Raw genomic sequence first — 15,149 nt, 5'->3', positions numbered from 1 at the left:
GGAAACCATTCTGGCAAGTAATTAGTGTAGTAACTGCGTTTAGTAGTTTTAATTCTGGTGTTGATGAGTACAGTGCCTTAACATTGCAAATAAAAAGCCCACAAAGTTATGGGAAGTGTGTTGCAGCAGATACGTACCGACAGTAAATGAAGCAAAGCAACATTTAGAGTAAAGAACATTAGATCAGAATGTGTTTAAATACAGAGAGAAACATCAGTCTTCTTGGTGCAGAACAAGGCAGAACATCTGCAAACACGTCAAACCGAAACTTCACTGTTGGATAAACAGATGCACTGTTTCCACTTTCATTAAATATTTTCATTATTATTCTCACTTATCTCAACATATAAACACCAGTTATTAATCTGTGCAGTGCTGCTTGCACATCCACACTCTATGTTTAGGTGTCTCAACTTTAAAGAGGGGAAAATCTGAAGTTTCTCTGCAGAAATATTTAGCTGCATGCATGAGTTCCTGCCTGCGTGTGGGTGAGAGATTGTGCATGCACGCGTTTTGTGTTTGTGTGCGCTTCCTCACCCCTGGATGGCCTCCTCTGCTTGGTCTGCATGGTCAGCGTGCCAACCACAGCCCCCATGTTTGCCGCCGTCGTTGTGGAAACAAGTGCGTCTGGATGCTCAAGTCTATATTTCTTCGTCACGTGTTTCGGACGGCTACAGCACACACTCCCGCGCCCTCTTTCCCTCCTCTCATCCTCTTCTCCTCTCTCTCTCACTGGCTGCTCTCAGCATAAACCCTCACCCCGTCATCCTTTCATGCTTTCTCTCTCCATCTCGCAACGCTCCTCCTCGTGCGCCCTCTCTTTCCCTCTCTCTCTCCCACCCCTTTTTCTCCTCACACCCCTCCCCATTCTTTGTTTTTCATCAGGGTTGTTCTCTCTCTCTCTCTCCCTCTCCCTCCCTCCTTCATTCCCCCTTTTCCTCGCTCTCCATACATCTATCACAAGCCCCACTGCTGGAGGAGAGCATCAGTAATTCAGCATGAAATCAGCAGGATGTTGATTCACCAAATTATAAATTAATATGAGTGTACCCTTGATATGACAATACTGAGTGACTCACTCTGCATAAGAACAACATACACTCCGACTCCCATTACATTTGTCCACCTAAAAGCACCTGTTAGCGTCTGATGGAGAACAAATATGCAGATAAATTTGGCATTGAATATTGATTAGAGAGGAAGCTACAAACCGCGGCGTGACAAATAAAAAAACATGAGGCTGTGACGTAAATTATAGAAGTCCCTGACTGTTGGCTGCATTCTTTATGAAAAGGCCACTTCAATCTATCAACACCTCCTTCACCTCCATCCGTCACTCCTGCTCATTCGTCCACGATGCCCCAACAGTCTCATGCACACCAGCGAGACGGATAGAGGGACCTGGAGTTCATGTGTGCCTGGTGGTGGATTGACTCTGGAGGCAGAAAAAAAAAAAAAACGGCAAGAAAGAGAGATGGGCTGAAAAAAAAGGAAAGAAAGAAACGCTTAAAGTCAAGGATGTGAGAAGAGAGGGGGATTAAGAGCAAGAGGAAGCTGCTGAGACATTAAATAGGACAGAAATAGGGGGATCAAGACAAGTATCAGATAATATAGTAGGAGTGTGCGCTCTTGACAGTAAGAGCTAAACACACAAGACGGAAACATTTTGTTTTACAGTCCACAGAAACTGGAATCCAGCTCCTGCTGCAAACACAGTGTGAAAGTCTTCATATGCCTTCAACTTCTCCACGTTCTGCCTCATGATAACTTCAGCTAATACATGATAGAGAATGATTGTAAAGTGAGAAGAACAGGATTCATGATTCTCACATTAACTTCTGGTATTTACTTTGTGTTCTTGTTCATAATGCATGAACTTTTTAAAAATTCTAACAATAATCTCTAAGGGCGCGACTATTAGAGCCCAGTTTATGTCCCAGGATTTTAGATTAATGAGTCAATTTTTTTTACATCAGTGTCCAGGAAGTCCTACGGAGCCTGGCATGGACGGTCTGGCCGACCTGCGGATTGGACTGGCTTCGAGAGAATTACACAATCGGATTGGGATCGAGGGGAGATACCAAAGGCTAGGTCAACATCTCTGGCTCTTTTTCATGTTGGTCATGCTGTTTCCGGGGCCGTTTCTGCTGTGTGAAGGATGCACTGTCCTGCTGGGGGGAGCATCTGCCATCAGAGTTTTGCAGCCATGAATGGATCTGCAGCATTCACATTGAACAGGAAAGACACAAACATCATAATAAAAAAAAAAAGCAAGAATTTTGAGATATAGAAAATGAGAAAATTATAATTTCTCAAATGTTTCCTTCTTCTACAGGACACGCAGTACTGCAAAAAATATATATATATATCTACCTGTTTACCAACAAAACATCTGTTTTGCTTTTACATTTTTTAAATATATAGTTCATTAAACTACTTTTATTGTTACTGAGTAAAAACAAAGTGTCATTTTCAAACAACGATTACAATTATGTAAGTAAAATATAAAATTTTTATAGCATTGCTGTCCGAAGCAGTGTTGCCACCTTTTGATTAATCAAATCATCAATTAGCAGTGGTAAACCACTTGTTGTTTCTGAAAAGCTGAGTTCAATTTCAAAAGTCTCAGTCACGTGTAATAACTGACAATCCTGTAAAATCAATAAGCCACTTAAACAGAACCAGTCTGGCAACACGAAGCAGGCCAAAATAACCAAAACTTCAACTCCATTTAAGTCGCAAAAAACGTCTCGGGGATGATCAGTGGAAGGAGCTCAGCTATGAGCTTCATGGCAAAAGCTGCAATTAATGCAAACAGGGTTTGCAAAAGAAAAAAAAAATCTGTATTCATGGAGGTATTCTAATTCTGAGGAAAGAGATTAATTTAATACAATTTGGAATAAGGCTGTAGCATAAAATGTGGAAAAAGTAAATCACAGTAGGTCAAGGATCAGCCCATGTGTTCATGGACCTCCGTCTGGGTTAAATTATTTTGTGATTACCACTTGACTTTTGGCAACCCCCCTTTTATGATCCTAAATAAATTAAAATGTCCAACTACAGCATTGGTGCAGCATGTCGAGAGGCCTTGCTTATGCACATCACAGATCCTGCTTCATTGGATTTTCCACAGAGGTTCCTGACAGAAAATTCAGCGAAAGCCAGATTTAGATTTTTTTTTTTCAAGCACATTTCTAAAAACCCGGATGTGATCCACCGACAAAAAAATGTCAAACTAATGGCTCACTACAGGTGGAAAAAGGTTCGAAATGCATGAAATAAATAGTTTTTGCATCACACATCCTCATTTTGTCAGACTTGTGTGTGTTTTTATATCTTCTGTAGATGGAAGATTTTTGTCAAAATCTCATCAACAACAAACAGAGCATTGGATTTTAAAAACGTCTTGGATGTTTTTCAGTTAAATGATACGCATTGGAAAGCTAAAAAGGCACAAATATGAAGCCTTGCTGTAGCCGGACAGTTTAAGATGTGAAATGATGTCTCCGTATGCCAACTGTGCAACAATGACTCAAAATACAGTTTCAACGTTTCAGATTTCCAAATATTTTTTCTTTTACAAACCAAGCACGTCTGCTTTCACAGCTAAGTTTTCAGAAGCCAGTTTTGTAGAGCTGACACACTGATGTGTTAGTTAAAGCCATCTGTTTGTAATAACGTCTTTGCAAATGTAGCAGCTATTCCCGACCAGGACACCATCTTTCAGCGATGGAATCGGGAACCAAGTGCCACTGTTAGGATGCCATGAAGGGAATTAGTCAGAAAAGATTTGGTTTGGTGAGTTAAAAATCTGCAATCTGCTGCCGGGAAAAATGAGCTCACGAATTCTCGACTTTGCGCACGTGAGAGAGAAGAGCCAGAACGGACAGCAGTAGGGAGCGATCTTTTCACCCTGCCCACATGCACACATGCTTTCACAAACCCAGAAAGAAGGGCGCATATGGTCGCGCATACATGTCCCACATTCACTGACCACGGGTCAGACAGAACAACCGAGGGCTGAGGACTCTGTGGGGACCCGGCGCTTTAGAGTGCGACCACATCCTGCTACGAAACACAAACACACTCCGCTTCCTCTTCCGTTGCTCCCCGTCTGGATTTACCAGCTACCAAATAAATTTCTTCTCCTCTCGGCTCCGTTTCATCTTTAGTCTCATCGCATTCGCGCCTCGCTCTATCCCGCTTTGTGTCTGCTTTAGGAAAACAACCAGCGCACCTTTATCCCACTATCTCCCCACATAATTCCGTGCGCCTGTACTGGAGTAATGTTCCTGTCGCTGCAAACACAGTTCCCTGCTTGTTCCAATCTCAAATCTTCATCTCCTCGCAGTGCCTGACAGGCCCATTTCCACACTCTGACAGAAATGTTTCTCCGTCTAGTAATCATTTCAACGTCTGTCTGCAGAGCACAGAGAAAGAGCGAGAGGTTGGAGTCGGTGAGCATGCTTGTTTTCTCTTTTGTGCTTGTGAGCGGAGCATTGGGACTGACTTGTCTGGTGTTTCCCTTACAAGAAAGTGAGTGAATAGCAGCATGCTGTTTTACAAGAACCCCTGTCACACTTTTCAGTCCGGAGACGAGAGGATAAAGCAAAGCGCTCTATATGCTTCCTATATGTTCTGATGGATACAGAAGACAGGGGAAGGAGATGGAGATGCAAACACGCTTGGCTGTGGATGCTGAAGAAGAGGAAGGATAAAGTACGCCGGAAAAGCTTCCAGCGAGAGATTAGGGCGCGATGAAAGAGAAAGAGAAAGAAGTAGTTCAGAAATGAGAGAGTGGGCGACTGGCACCGCAAGATGGAAAATGCAGAAGACGGCAAAGTGGGGGCCACGCAAACACACTTCCAGAGAATAGGGTGGAAGAACAAAGAGAAGGAGCAAAAACGAGGGAGTGAGTCTGAGAGAAAATTAAGCTGTTAAGATTTTTGATTAAGATTAAAACACAAGGGGGAACTTTAGCCCGTCGGCTCAACGAAGTGCGTATAAAGATCTACCTGAGCACTAAACGGCTCTTTCTTTACTTTCCAAGATTCATCCAAGGAGTTAATTATTCTTCCCAGGGATATAGGACAGGCTCCCGTCAACGCACAAAACCTCTGCAGTAATTCATCAGGGACAGCATGCCTGACAGGAACTTGTTTATTAGGAAAATCCAAGCTTCTTCCCGGCTTCAACTCACATTGATTTGGGATTATATGGAGGGGGGAGGGAAAGACTATAAAGGGCTGAAGAAGAGTTGTATAAATAAATAAAAAGCAGAAGATGAAAAGGAATGGGATACAGACGGGCTGTGAATCACAAAAAAACGTTTCATTTTGCATGCGAGGGAAAAAAAAGGATAACGTTTTTTAAAGGGGAGAGTGATTAAATTGGGGAATAAATGGACTGAGAATGAGACGGCCAGGAAAGATGTCCTTCTTCATGTTAATAGGATTCAACTTTTTAGTGTTACTTAAACAGAACTGTACTGATTGGCATAGCCTTCATGTGAAAATAAAACGGCAACAGGTAGATGATCAAATTCAGACGGGTCTGAAAATGTTAACCACATTTTCACATTCAAGTCGAACAAAAGGACTGCCTGAGCTGAGAAAATTACCTCCAGATCCACTCCTATGAAAAACCTTCAGAAAAACCTTAACGTATCAAAATGTGGCACGAGTGCCACTGGTGGACCTTCGGCTCTGTCCTATATCCCTGGGAAGAATAATTAACTCCAGCTATTTACAAAGTTAATGTCATATAAAGTAGATGTAATGTAGATCTAATCAGCCCAAACAATGAAAAAAAGGTGAGACGTTGAAGAGCGCTGAGCTTCAAACGTTTGCCTCTCAAAAGAGAAGAGCTGCGATGGTTTGGATCAGGCGAGAGGCAGGCAGGACGAGACGAAGAGGAAACATGCAACGAAATAATGAACGAACTCAAGGTTGTCGCAGGCGGAAAATAAAACTAGGAGAAAACATGGAAACTACAGGGGTTTGAAGTGCTGCTGAAGTGTTTGGTGGAGTGATTCTGGTGAGCCTCAGTGAATGATCTGAAACTGGGGAAGATTAACTCCACCGAGGCAGTGAAACAATAGTTTTAGAGCAGAAAAGATGTGTCACGATCACTAATGTCAAGCTGCTACTGGGTAAATACATAAAACAAAAACACAGAAACACCTGAAAGACTTACTGTGCAAGTAAATACTCAGACTCAAGGTTGAATCAGGGATGACGACAAGCAGAGCGGGGAATATTTCAAGACTTTCTGAGTAGAAACTGACGCAAGTAAAGCTGTGACCACTTAAAGCTGCTTTCAGTTTACCTCTGAATTCAGGACCCGGGTTTGGAAATGACACGAAAAACCATCAATCAAAATTCAGTTTAATGTTTGGCTGATATCGAACACGGGTGGCAGCTGAATCGTTAAGTTACCCAAAACAAATCCGGCTCTGCAATCATCAGATGGAACGATGTTTTGTTGTTTTTTTTTCCATCACATTTAGTGTCACTTTCTCAAAACCTGTGAACATTTTCATGAAGGAATGGTGCAGAGAGCAGGAGTCAAAGTCCTGGGTTCGAATCCTGGCCTGGCAGAAAAAGGAACAATAGTGAGACAGTAAAAAATACATGAAAAAGTTTATCCAACAGATAGCATCCATAAAAACGTTTAACCATGTAGACTATTGTGTAAATGAACCATTTAAGTGGATTCCACATGATCAGATAAACTGGTAATTTGCTCTTTGATAACAATGATTATGATCTTGTAAATATTAGGTGTAACAGTTTGCTGTGGTTGTGTGTGTGATTAAACAGGGGAGTCTGTGAATGTTATTCTTTGCTTTTTTTTTTAATGGTTGACTGGGTCAGCTGTTAAATCTAAAATGATGATACTGCACTCCTAGATTCCTTTTTGTCCATTATTGCAAAGAAAATGTTTTTTTGTTTTTTTTTTCCTTCTGTGGACTCAGATCGATAGATTTCACTTTTATGTTGTTGTGCACGTTTGGCTGAGGGACTCAGTTGAAATGTCGAAGACAACAATGATAGATGTTCTCGATTTCCTTTGTTTCCTTCCAGATCCAGAACCCATTTTGTTGCGTCTGCTCGCATTGACGCCGTCTTTCCTTCACGATGTGCAACCAGTCAGTCATTTGGAAAGAAAAAAAAAAAAAAAGATTTGTCAAACAAAGGGTCCTCAGCAAGAGCTTTTAAGTGACATAAAAAAAAGAAAATAAATCAAAGGTCAGTCTTTGACATCGCTTAAAAATTATTTATTACTGGTGCTGTATTATGCAGCCTGATTTAATTTGTTTGCTGCTTCTTTCAGTTCATTTTAATCTGAAACAATTTGTTTAGCATGACATTTTTCATGCTCACAATAACTGCATTTATTTCTACAAGCTGCAGCACTAATTTTGCTGCAGCTCAGCATGCAAACTGAACCATGTAGTCAGAGCTTATCTATATTCATCAGCAGCACATCCCTCATTGGACCGAGGGCTCACACTGAATTGAAAATGTCTTTAGAAAAACCAAACAAAAAAAACAAAGCAAAAAACAACAATCTGAAAACATCATGCAAATAATATATTTTTCATGGATTCAGCACTTTGATTTTTTTTCTTGGATAAAAAAACCTGAATGTGGGTTTAATTTGTTACACTCAGACATCAAAAGCTGGGAGACAATCCTAAATAAAATAATCTGCACGATGAGCTGCAGAGTGTGAAAAAAAAAAAAAAAAAAAAAAAGATTCTGAGGTTGTTGTTTCCAAATCTCATCTTTGGAAGCTTATGTACGTACATGCTCCTGGCACAGGATTAACCAAGAGCCCGTTTCATGTCAGCAATTTCCAGATAAAGCTCTTTTGCTGTCCTAATTGGCCATTTTTGTGGACATCTTTTGATGTGGAGGTTAGAGAGAGAGAGTGAGAGAAAGAGAGAGAGAAAGAGAGAGAGAAAGAGAGAGAGAGAGAGGGAGAGAGAGAGAGTTGAAAACAGGGGAGCTAAATAAAAGAAATGTGTTCTCTGTTCAGCCCTTTAACCCTGCAGCAGCAGGAAGTGCCGCACCATATGTTCCTGAGAGAACAGAAAGAAACCCACTTCTTTTTTTTTCTTTTTTTTTACATATTCTGCCGAAACCAAGCAAAAAGTTTTTCGCATCTCTAAAACTTCAAACAGTCGGACTGATCACAGAGTTGGTCGAGTATGAGCCGACACTCAGAAGAGCAAAAAGATTTGAAGATTTGAGGGCAGAAGAGACAGAAACGGCAAAGCCAGGAAAAAAAAAGAAAAAAAGACACCACAAACGGAAGACGAGAACTTAAAAGGAGCAACCTTTAAAAGGCAAAATAAAAGAAATGAAATGAAGTGAAAGCAAGAAAAAAAATAAATAAAAGGAAAAAATACTTGATAGAGTGTAAGGGAGCAGAGAAATGAAAGCAGAGAGGCAGAACCAAATGGAGCAAAAAAAAAAAAAAACAACAAAAAAACAGGGAGATAAATGTGTCTGCAGGGTCCAAGTTTTGTAGTTTATAACCACTGGGAAATATTTCATAGGTCCAGAGCAGTTTGGGCAGGAATTGAGAACAAATTTCCTGTTTTTGCCGCAGGTGAAGAAAGACACATACTGACAAATGCCTTACTGCCAACCTAAGCCCCCACGAGCTGGGAGGCCAGTGGCTTATCACTCAGTCTCGCTGCCTTTATGGCTAAAAATATATGTAGGTCACATCATCCATTTAGCTTCATTTAGTAACTGACACAGAAAAACACAGAACAACTTTTGATGCAGTTTAGCAACTGTCTTTTGTTCGGTTTGGCCGATTCGTCACTCCAAATTGCTCTGAATGGGGCTGTAACTGGACTGCATTTATCTAAAGAGTGAAACGGTTTGCCTGCAACAGAGTTTCACTGTAAAGCACAAAGATGATGAACAAAGGAGAGTAAAAGCCTCCGAGAAACAACACTGGAGCTCTTGCTACAGTCTTGTTTTGTCTCTTGATGTTTGGCTTTATCAGCAAAGTTGTTGAGAAGGAAGTTTTAAGAACATTCAGGACATTGTATATTATGAGTGATATCATGGTTTCCTAAGCTTCTGATTGGTTATGTCCAGTTAAATGGCGATACACCCTTTGGTTGAATTTTAAAGCACAAATTGAGGAATAGAATTGTGGATCGCCACGTGTTCATTCTTGGAAATAATTTTCCTCATTTGTTATGAGTAAAAAATGTTTAAAAATGTTTAAAGCAAATAGTTTAAAAGGCAATTGAATCCAATTTTAAGTAAATATTTGGGAACATCTAAAATGCCATGCATCCATCCATTTTCTTCACACCCTTGTCACTTAGTGGGGTCAGGAGGTGCTGGTGCCCATCTCCAGCTAACGTTCCGGGCGAGAGGCGGGGTTCACCCTGGACGGGTCGCCAGTCTGTCACAGGGCAACACAGAGACACAATTTGGAGAAGCCAATTAACCTGACATGTTTTTGGACTGTGGGAGGAAACAAGAGTACCTGGAGAAAACCCACGCATGCACAGGGAGAACATGCAAACTCCATGCAGAAAGACCAGGGCTGGGAATTGAACCCAGAACCTTCTTGCTGCAAGACAACAGCTCTACTAACTGCGCCACTGTGCAGCCCATCATTTAAAATGAAACAAAGTAATTGTGAAATATATGTAAAAAAAATTTCAATTTTGCCTCATTTTGGAATTTAGCAAATAGGAAAAGTTTAGTCTGATTTAATCTTAGTAAACATCTGGTTTCAACTGCACATCAGAAAAAAAGTCAACAAAACATGAAACAGTTTGTTGCCGTTTTTGATTATGTTCTTTGTGTTTGATGTGTTAATATTATTGCACAGGATTTCTTCCAGAAAACTCATTTTACTGCTCAAACACATTCCTTGGCAAAATATAAATCCTGCTTACCGTAAAAGTGCTGGTTTCTACCAGGATTATCGGAAAGTTTAAAATGGTGCCTCTGCCAACTCAGAAACGCCCCAGCCAGTCTGCCATCGCCTCGAAAGAGCAGGAAGAAGCTTCATCTGGCTGCCATTCTCTGCGAATCATGCAGTAACTTGACCAAATCTGCAAACCTCAGTGGCTGAGCAACAACACCAGGCAATACCAGCAGATTCTCACGTTTTATCTTCCCTGTTCTAAAAACATGAGCAAGTCTGCTGCGAATTAGTTCTCCAGTACATGGAAAATAATAGATGTGAGAACACAAGAAACGTGGGAATTGCATGAGAGTATTTTCACTGTCAGGCAGCATTTTCACACATGTAATCATCAAAGGGCGCCGCACCTCTCACATCTGCAACTGCACAAGATTACGCCGAGATCCACATCATTTTGTTGTCTTCAGAGGGTTTACAGGAGGCTTTTATATTCAGATAAGCTTCATCTACAAATGCAGGATTAAATAAGAGCTTTACTCAAATAATTATCTGTGACTTTTTGACACCAGATCCAGTTATTTTACCGGTGAATCTACAGCGTCTGTCAGGTTGAGTTTTTATTAAACTCTTCATGAAAACAACTGAAAGACTTTAAAATGTGACAGTGCAACTCAACACTGTCAACAAATATTCTTGTCTTAACTTTTGTTGCTAATAACACCAATCAAAATGGTGGTATAGTGTTTTTAAACACACACACAACATATAAAAAGTATCAGCTGGATCACTAATAAAACTAAGTAATAAACTTTGGTGTCGATTAGCCAATCAATACCTAATCACCAGCAATAAACGTAGCAAAGCGAGTTAGAACAGACTTAAATCTGGCTTTTATACCTAATCTTAACCTCATAAAATGGAAATGGGAGATGTGGAGACAATAATTGAAAGCCATTTAAAAGAGAAAATAGAAAAGCAATATTTGAGTATTTTATTATGCTGTATCAGGTTCCCTGGAGTTACGATCTGATTCTTTCAAAGCTTTCCTTATTTTTAAATTAGAAAATAAGATTGTCCGCCCTAATGAAGCTTTTTCCATCAAGAAGAAACTTTAACATGCAGAGTCAGGCATTCAGATAAATAGCTTAACAAGAGAAACCATCCAGATCTTAAACTCCTTCTCTTTTGAAATACAAAAAGACACAAGGAGAACTTGCTTTGACTAAATCAGCAGATCCAATTCCGTCCCTAAAGACAGACAGCTGGTCAGAAATAAAATAAAGTTATTAAATATGTAAAATAAGTGTTATCCTCAGCGTTACTCATCATTAGAGCAAGTCATCAGTTCTTGATTATGTTGAGTCATGTGGTACGGAAAGGCAGGGAGGTAAAATTCCTAAAAATGGTTTTTTCCTTCAAAGTTCTGACACCTCAGCAAGTTAACTGAGTCCTTCTCAGCTGGCCGTTCCCTCACGTTGGGCGGCGATCAAGGGTGGCCCAACCTTCCCTGCCAAATGAATCCTGCCCTGCTTTCATTAGGCAACTTTTTGCACAGTGGCAGATGGTGAACACACATCCACTGACACACACACACACACACACACACACACACCCACGCACACACTCACACACACACGCACTCCGGCCCCTGAGAAGCAATCTCGCCTCCTCTCTCAAATTTCCTCAATTTTTCACCCCCACTTTTTCTCATCCGTCTCCCCCTCTTCATCCCAAAGCCGTGGAAACTTCTAAAGTGGCAGATATTTTTAGGTTCTGCTAAATGACAGAGGAAGAGTTTCGACGAAACATTTTAAGAGAAACAAAAAGCCAACTTTTGAAACAAGGTGGCATCTACAGGCGATGTCATCTATTTTGACCTCTTAAGACTTGCTGGGACAAATATAACTGGCTGAAAAATCTTTGACCATTTCTCATTTTCTGCTAATAAATACATTTTTGCTTGGAATTTTTGGAGACATGTTGTCAGTAGTTCATAGAATAAAATAATGATGTTCATTTTCCTCAAACATATGAAAAATAAAATCAGAGAAACTGATCATGTCTCAGTGGTCTCTCCCTTTTGTTCAGAGCTGTACATTGTGGATGACGTACGCTGATGAAGATGGCTTGTTATTTACAGGTTTTGATCTGACAAAGAGATTTTTAAAAAGTTAAGAAAAGTGACATTATAAAAAGTCATTGTTATTTTGCAGAGAGCACTTTTTCAAATGTGTGTCTGGTTGAAGCAAAAAGAGCGTCTGTTCCTAGATACAGTTTATCAGGGTGACTCACCAAAACCCGCCACTGATGATACATTTTGGTGTTAAAAGGTTAAAAATGAGCCCTAAGGATCTGCGCAGCACACATCCAACGTATCTGCTGAAAGCTGCCGCCATGCAGGTCAGGATGAAACAACCCACGCAGGATGCTATATAGGCGAACCATTTACACGGTCTCTGAAGAGTTTTTACAGCTGTTTGCTTTGACGGCAGCGTCAGGCAGCTGTGAAACAGAAAATACCACCTCAAGGCATTTCTCTCTTGGACTTTTCTGAAAATTCGAAAACATTCAGTTAATATCGACGCCTCCGTGGTTTTTATCTTAGCATATGCAGTCTTTTCCACAGGATTTCACTGAGGTCGGTCCTCTAAATAAACACTTTAGTTCTTGAATTCTCCATGTTTTCAATAATCTTGGTTTACACTCGGCTTGTTGGAAGAAGCTCAGCGGTAAACACCGAGGTTTAAAGTCAACAAATGCATGGCAAACCGTGTTCAAAGGCAAACACGCAAAACCACGGTTGTCACATGTTGCACGGATAATTTAGGAGCCTTAAAGACAAATGTGTATAATTTATGTAAAGCTGCTCGTGCATAGGTATGCAAAAGGGCATAAGCAAGCATGTGTGAAGTGTCAGCAGCTGCCAAACAGCAGCAGACAGGAAGCGGGCTGGTGTGAAAGCAGCCGGGCAAATGCCATCACCTATTATGGACAAAACCAGTGGCACGGCCACACACACACGCAGACATACACACACACACAAATGTTCCCAAATCCACAGTTCAAACAGCAGACAGGTGGCCTGAAGACTAAATCCATGAGCTACATCATTATTCTCCCAACTTGTACGATATTCATGTTGCCGAGGGCAGACACACAGATTGGCTTCACAAACGCAAAACATGAGATCTGCATGCATGTGCAAATGTCAAGCCGAAACACGTCTCCGTTTACCCGTTTTAAAAGATGAACGCTTACCTTTGTGATAGGTCACCGGCTTGGACTGCAGGGAGAAGGTTCCCATCACCAGACCCATGTTGACTTCTTGGTGTAGTAAAGGTGTGTGTGCGTGAGTGTGTGTGTGTACGATGTAATTAAGGTGTGTTAGTGAGCGCGCACCCAGCAGGTGTGTGTCGTCTGTGATTAAGTGAGTCCGTCAGTCGGCTGTATGTGTGGAAGTACAGATATCACTTCTCATGCCGCCTCACACCCACACAGCTCGGCTGCTTTTGCTCGAGGGTGTGAGTGAAAAAGAGAAAGAGTGTGTGTGTGCGTGTGTGTGTGTGTGAATGAAATGAGCGGCAGACACGCACTCTGAAGCTACCTTTGTCTGCGCTGTCACTGGAGCTGCCTTCCTCTCATCCCTCTGGTCTCTTACTCCTAACAGTCCCTCCCTCTCAGAGTTAAACCCCTCTTCACCCCCGAAACCAGACTGTCATTCCTCCAGTTCCTCCGCACCTTTTTACGTGTTTGTTCCTCCCTGCCTGCTCCCCTCCGTCTCTCCCGTTCATCTCAGCCGCTCTGTCTCTGCCTGTCTGTCTGGTGGGGAACGAGGGGCTGCACACTGTTGCACGGGGGGGAAAGACGGAGACAGACTGAGGGGAGGGGAAGAAAAGGAGGGCAAAACTGAGGGGAGAACAAAAGAAAGGGGGGAAGGAGAAAATGACGATGGAGAAAGAGGAGATGGAGAGCAGGGTGGGAGGGTTGAAGATGAAGCAGAGAGATGGACAGAGATGAGGAGCGCAATAGGTAAAAAGAGATAAAGGAGAGCCGGACTGATCTGTTCCCCCCCCCCTTTGTTATTCGGCGGGCAAACTGACGGCGGAGAGCGTACGTGCAGCTTTATCTCCACATGCACGGGTCTGACAGGTGAGGTGAACGTGTGATTACCCCACCAGAGGATAGGGCACCATCAGAGGGATGCTGCTGGTGCACACATGCAAGCGTCTTGCATCCGCACTTTGCGTCAGACATGCTCCGACTATTAAGTCCAAATATATGAGCCTTCTCTTGTTTCCCTTCTCCATTACACTGAACAGATTTGTCATGACCCTGTCAGAGAATGTGAGAGAAGTAAGCAGCGTTAAGGCTATGAGAGAGCATGTATCATTTCCATCGTCAAACCAGCATCAGTGATGATGATAAAAAAAATAAAAAAAATAGTAACTCGTATGCAGTTGCGATCATAAGTTTACATACCCTGGGGAAATTTCTGACTTTTTTGGTCCGTTTTCCAGAGAATGTAAATGATTACAAAAAACTTATCCTTCCCTTATGGTTAATGGTATAAATAACATGCATGATAAATTTAAGGCTTAATGGTTTTGGATTAAGCACCTAATTTTCCTTTGGTGGATAAAAAGCTCCTGTAAATTTGTACATGTGAAATGTCACGTTTGAGCCCATATAGCAGATCAATCACACCGAGATGAGAAGGCTGAGAATGTTCTCCAGGTTGTTCTTGTCTGGTGGTTCGGGTCTAAACCATCAGGTCAGACCCCATTTATTGGTTTGAAGAAGATCACATGAAAGATTAAATTTGTGGAAAAACCAAATAACTTCTTGCAGGGTGTAGAAAAGAGAGTAAAAAATGATATTTTGTTATAATTTTCTCCCAAGAACAGAGCAGTAATTCTTGAACTAAACTCTCCCAGCAGTAGAACCTGCTGGGAATGAGAAATCCAATGTTTGGAGCCTGTATGAATTAAAAATATGCTGCTGCCACAAGGGAGGATTAAATAATTCACAACTTTAGAAAAAAACATAACTACAGCAGATCTAAGGATCTGAGAGTAAAATATTTCAAAACGACATCAGTGTAAGCTAAACCTTGAGCCAACAGACCTGAGCCGACGTCTTCGACAATAAAAGAGCTGCTGCAACCCTGACATGTTCAACTGCAGATTATTGTTGGTCCAATAAGCTCCTAATGCCAACTTATTTGGAGACACTCCGCT

General features: G+C 41.4%; 1 protein-coding gene across 2 annotated transcripts in view; it reads right to left on the bottom strand.

Moving 5' to 3' along the window:
• The window catches only part of kcnip1a (Kv channel interacting protein 1 a), a 34,788-nt gene extending 20,239 nt beyond the window's left edge, over positions 1-14,549 (bottom strand). The window contains exon 1 of one of the 2 annotated variants that reach the window (XM_015001302.2): positions 13,171-14,549. In XM_015001302.2, the coding sequence (XP_014856788.1) occupies positions 13,171-13,228 (58 nt within the window). In that variant the 5' untranslated portion in view covers positions 13,229-14,549. Of the gene's footprint in view, positions 1-537; positions 851-13,170 lie in introns of those variants that run through there. The other variant, XM_015001303.2, reaches the window with a different exon arrangement.
• Positions 14,550-15,149: the final 600 nt, after the last annotated feature.

Source organism: Poecilia mexicana, unplaced genomic scaffold (genome assembly GCF_051168715.1).
Source record: "Poecilia mexicana isolate PSO_F unplaced genomic scaffold, ASM5116871v1 scaffold_10, whole genome shotgun sequence".
NCBI classification, from domain to species: domain Eukaryota; kingdom Metazoa; phylum Chordata; class Actinopteri; order Cyprinodontiformes; family Poeciliidae; genus Poecilia; species Poecilia mexicana.
Note: the sequence above shows the minus strand (reverse complement) of the source record. Positions and strands in the feature narration are given on the sequence as shown.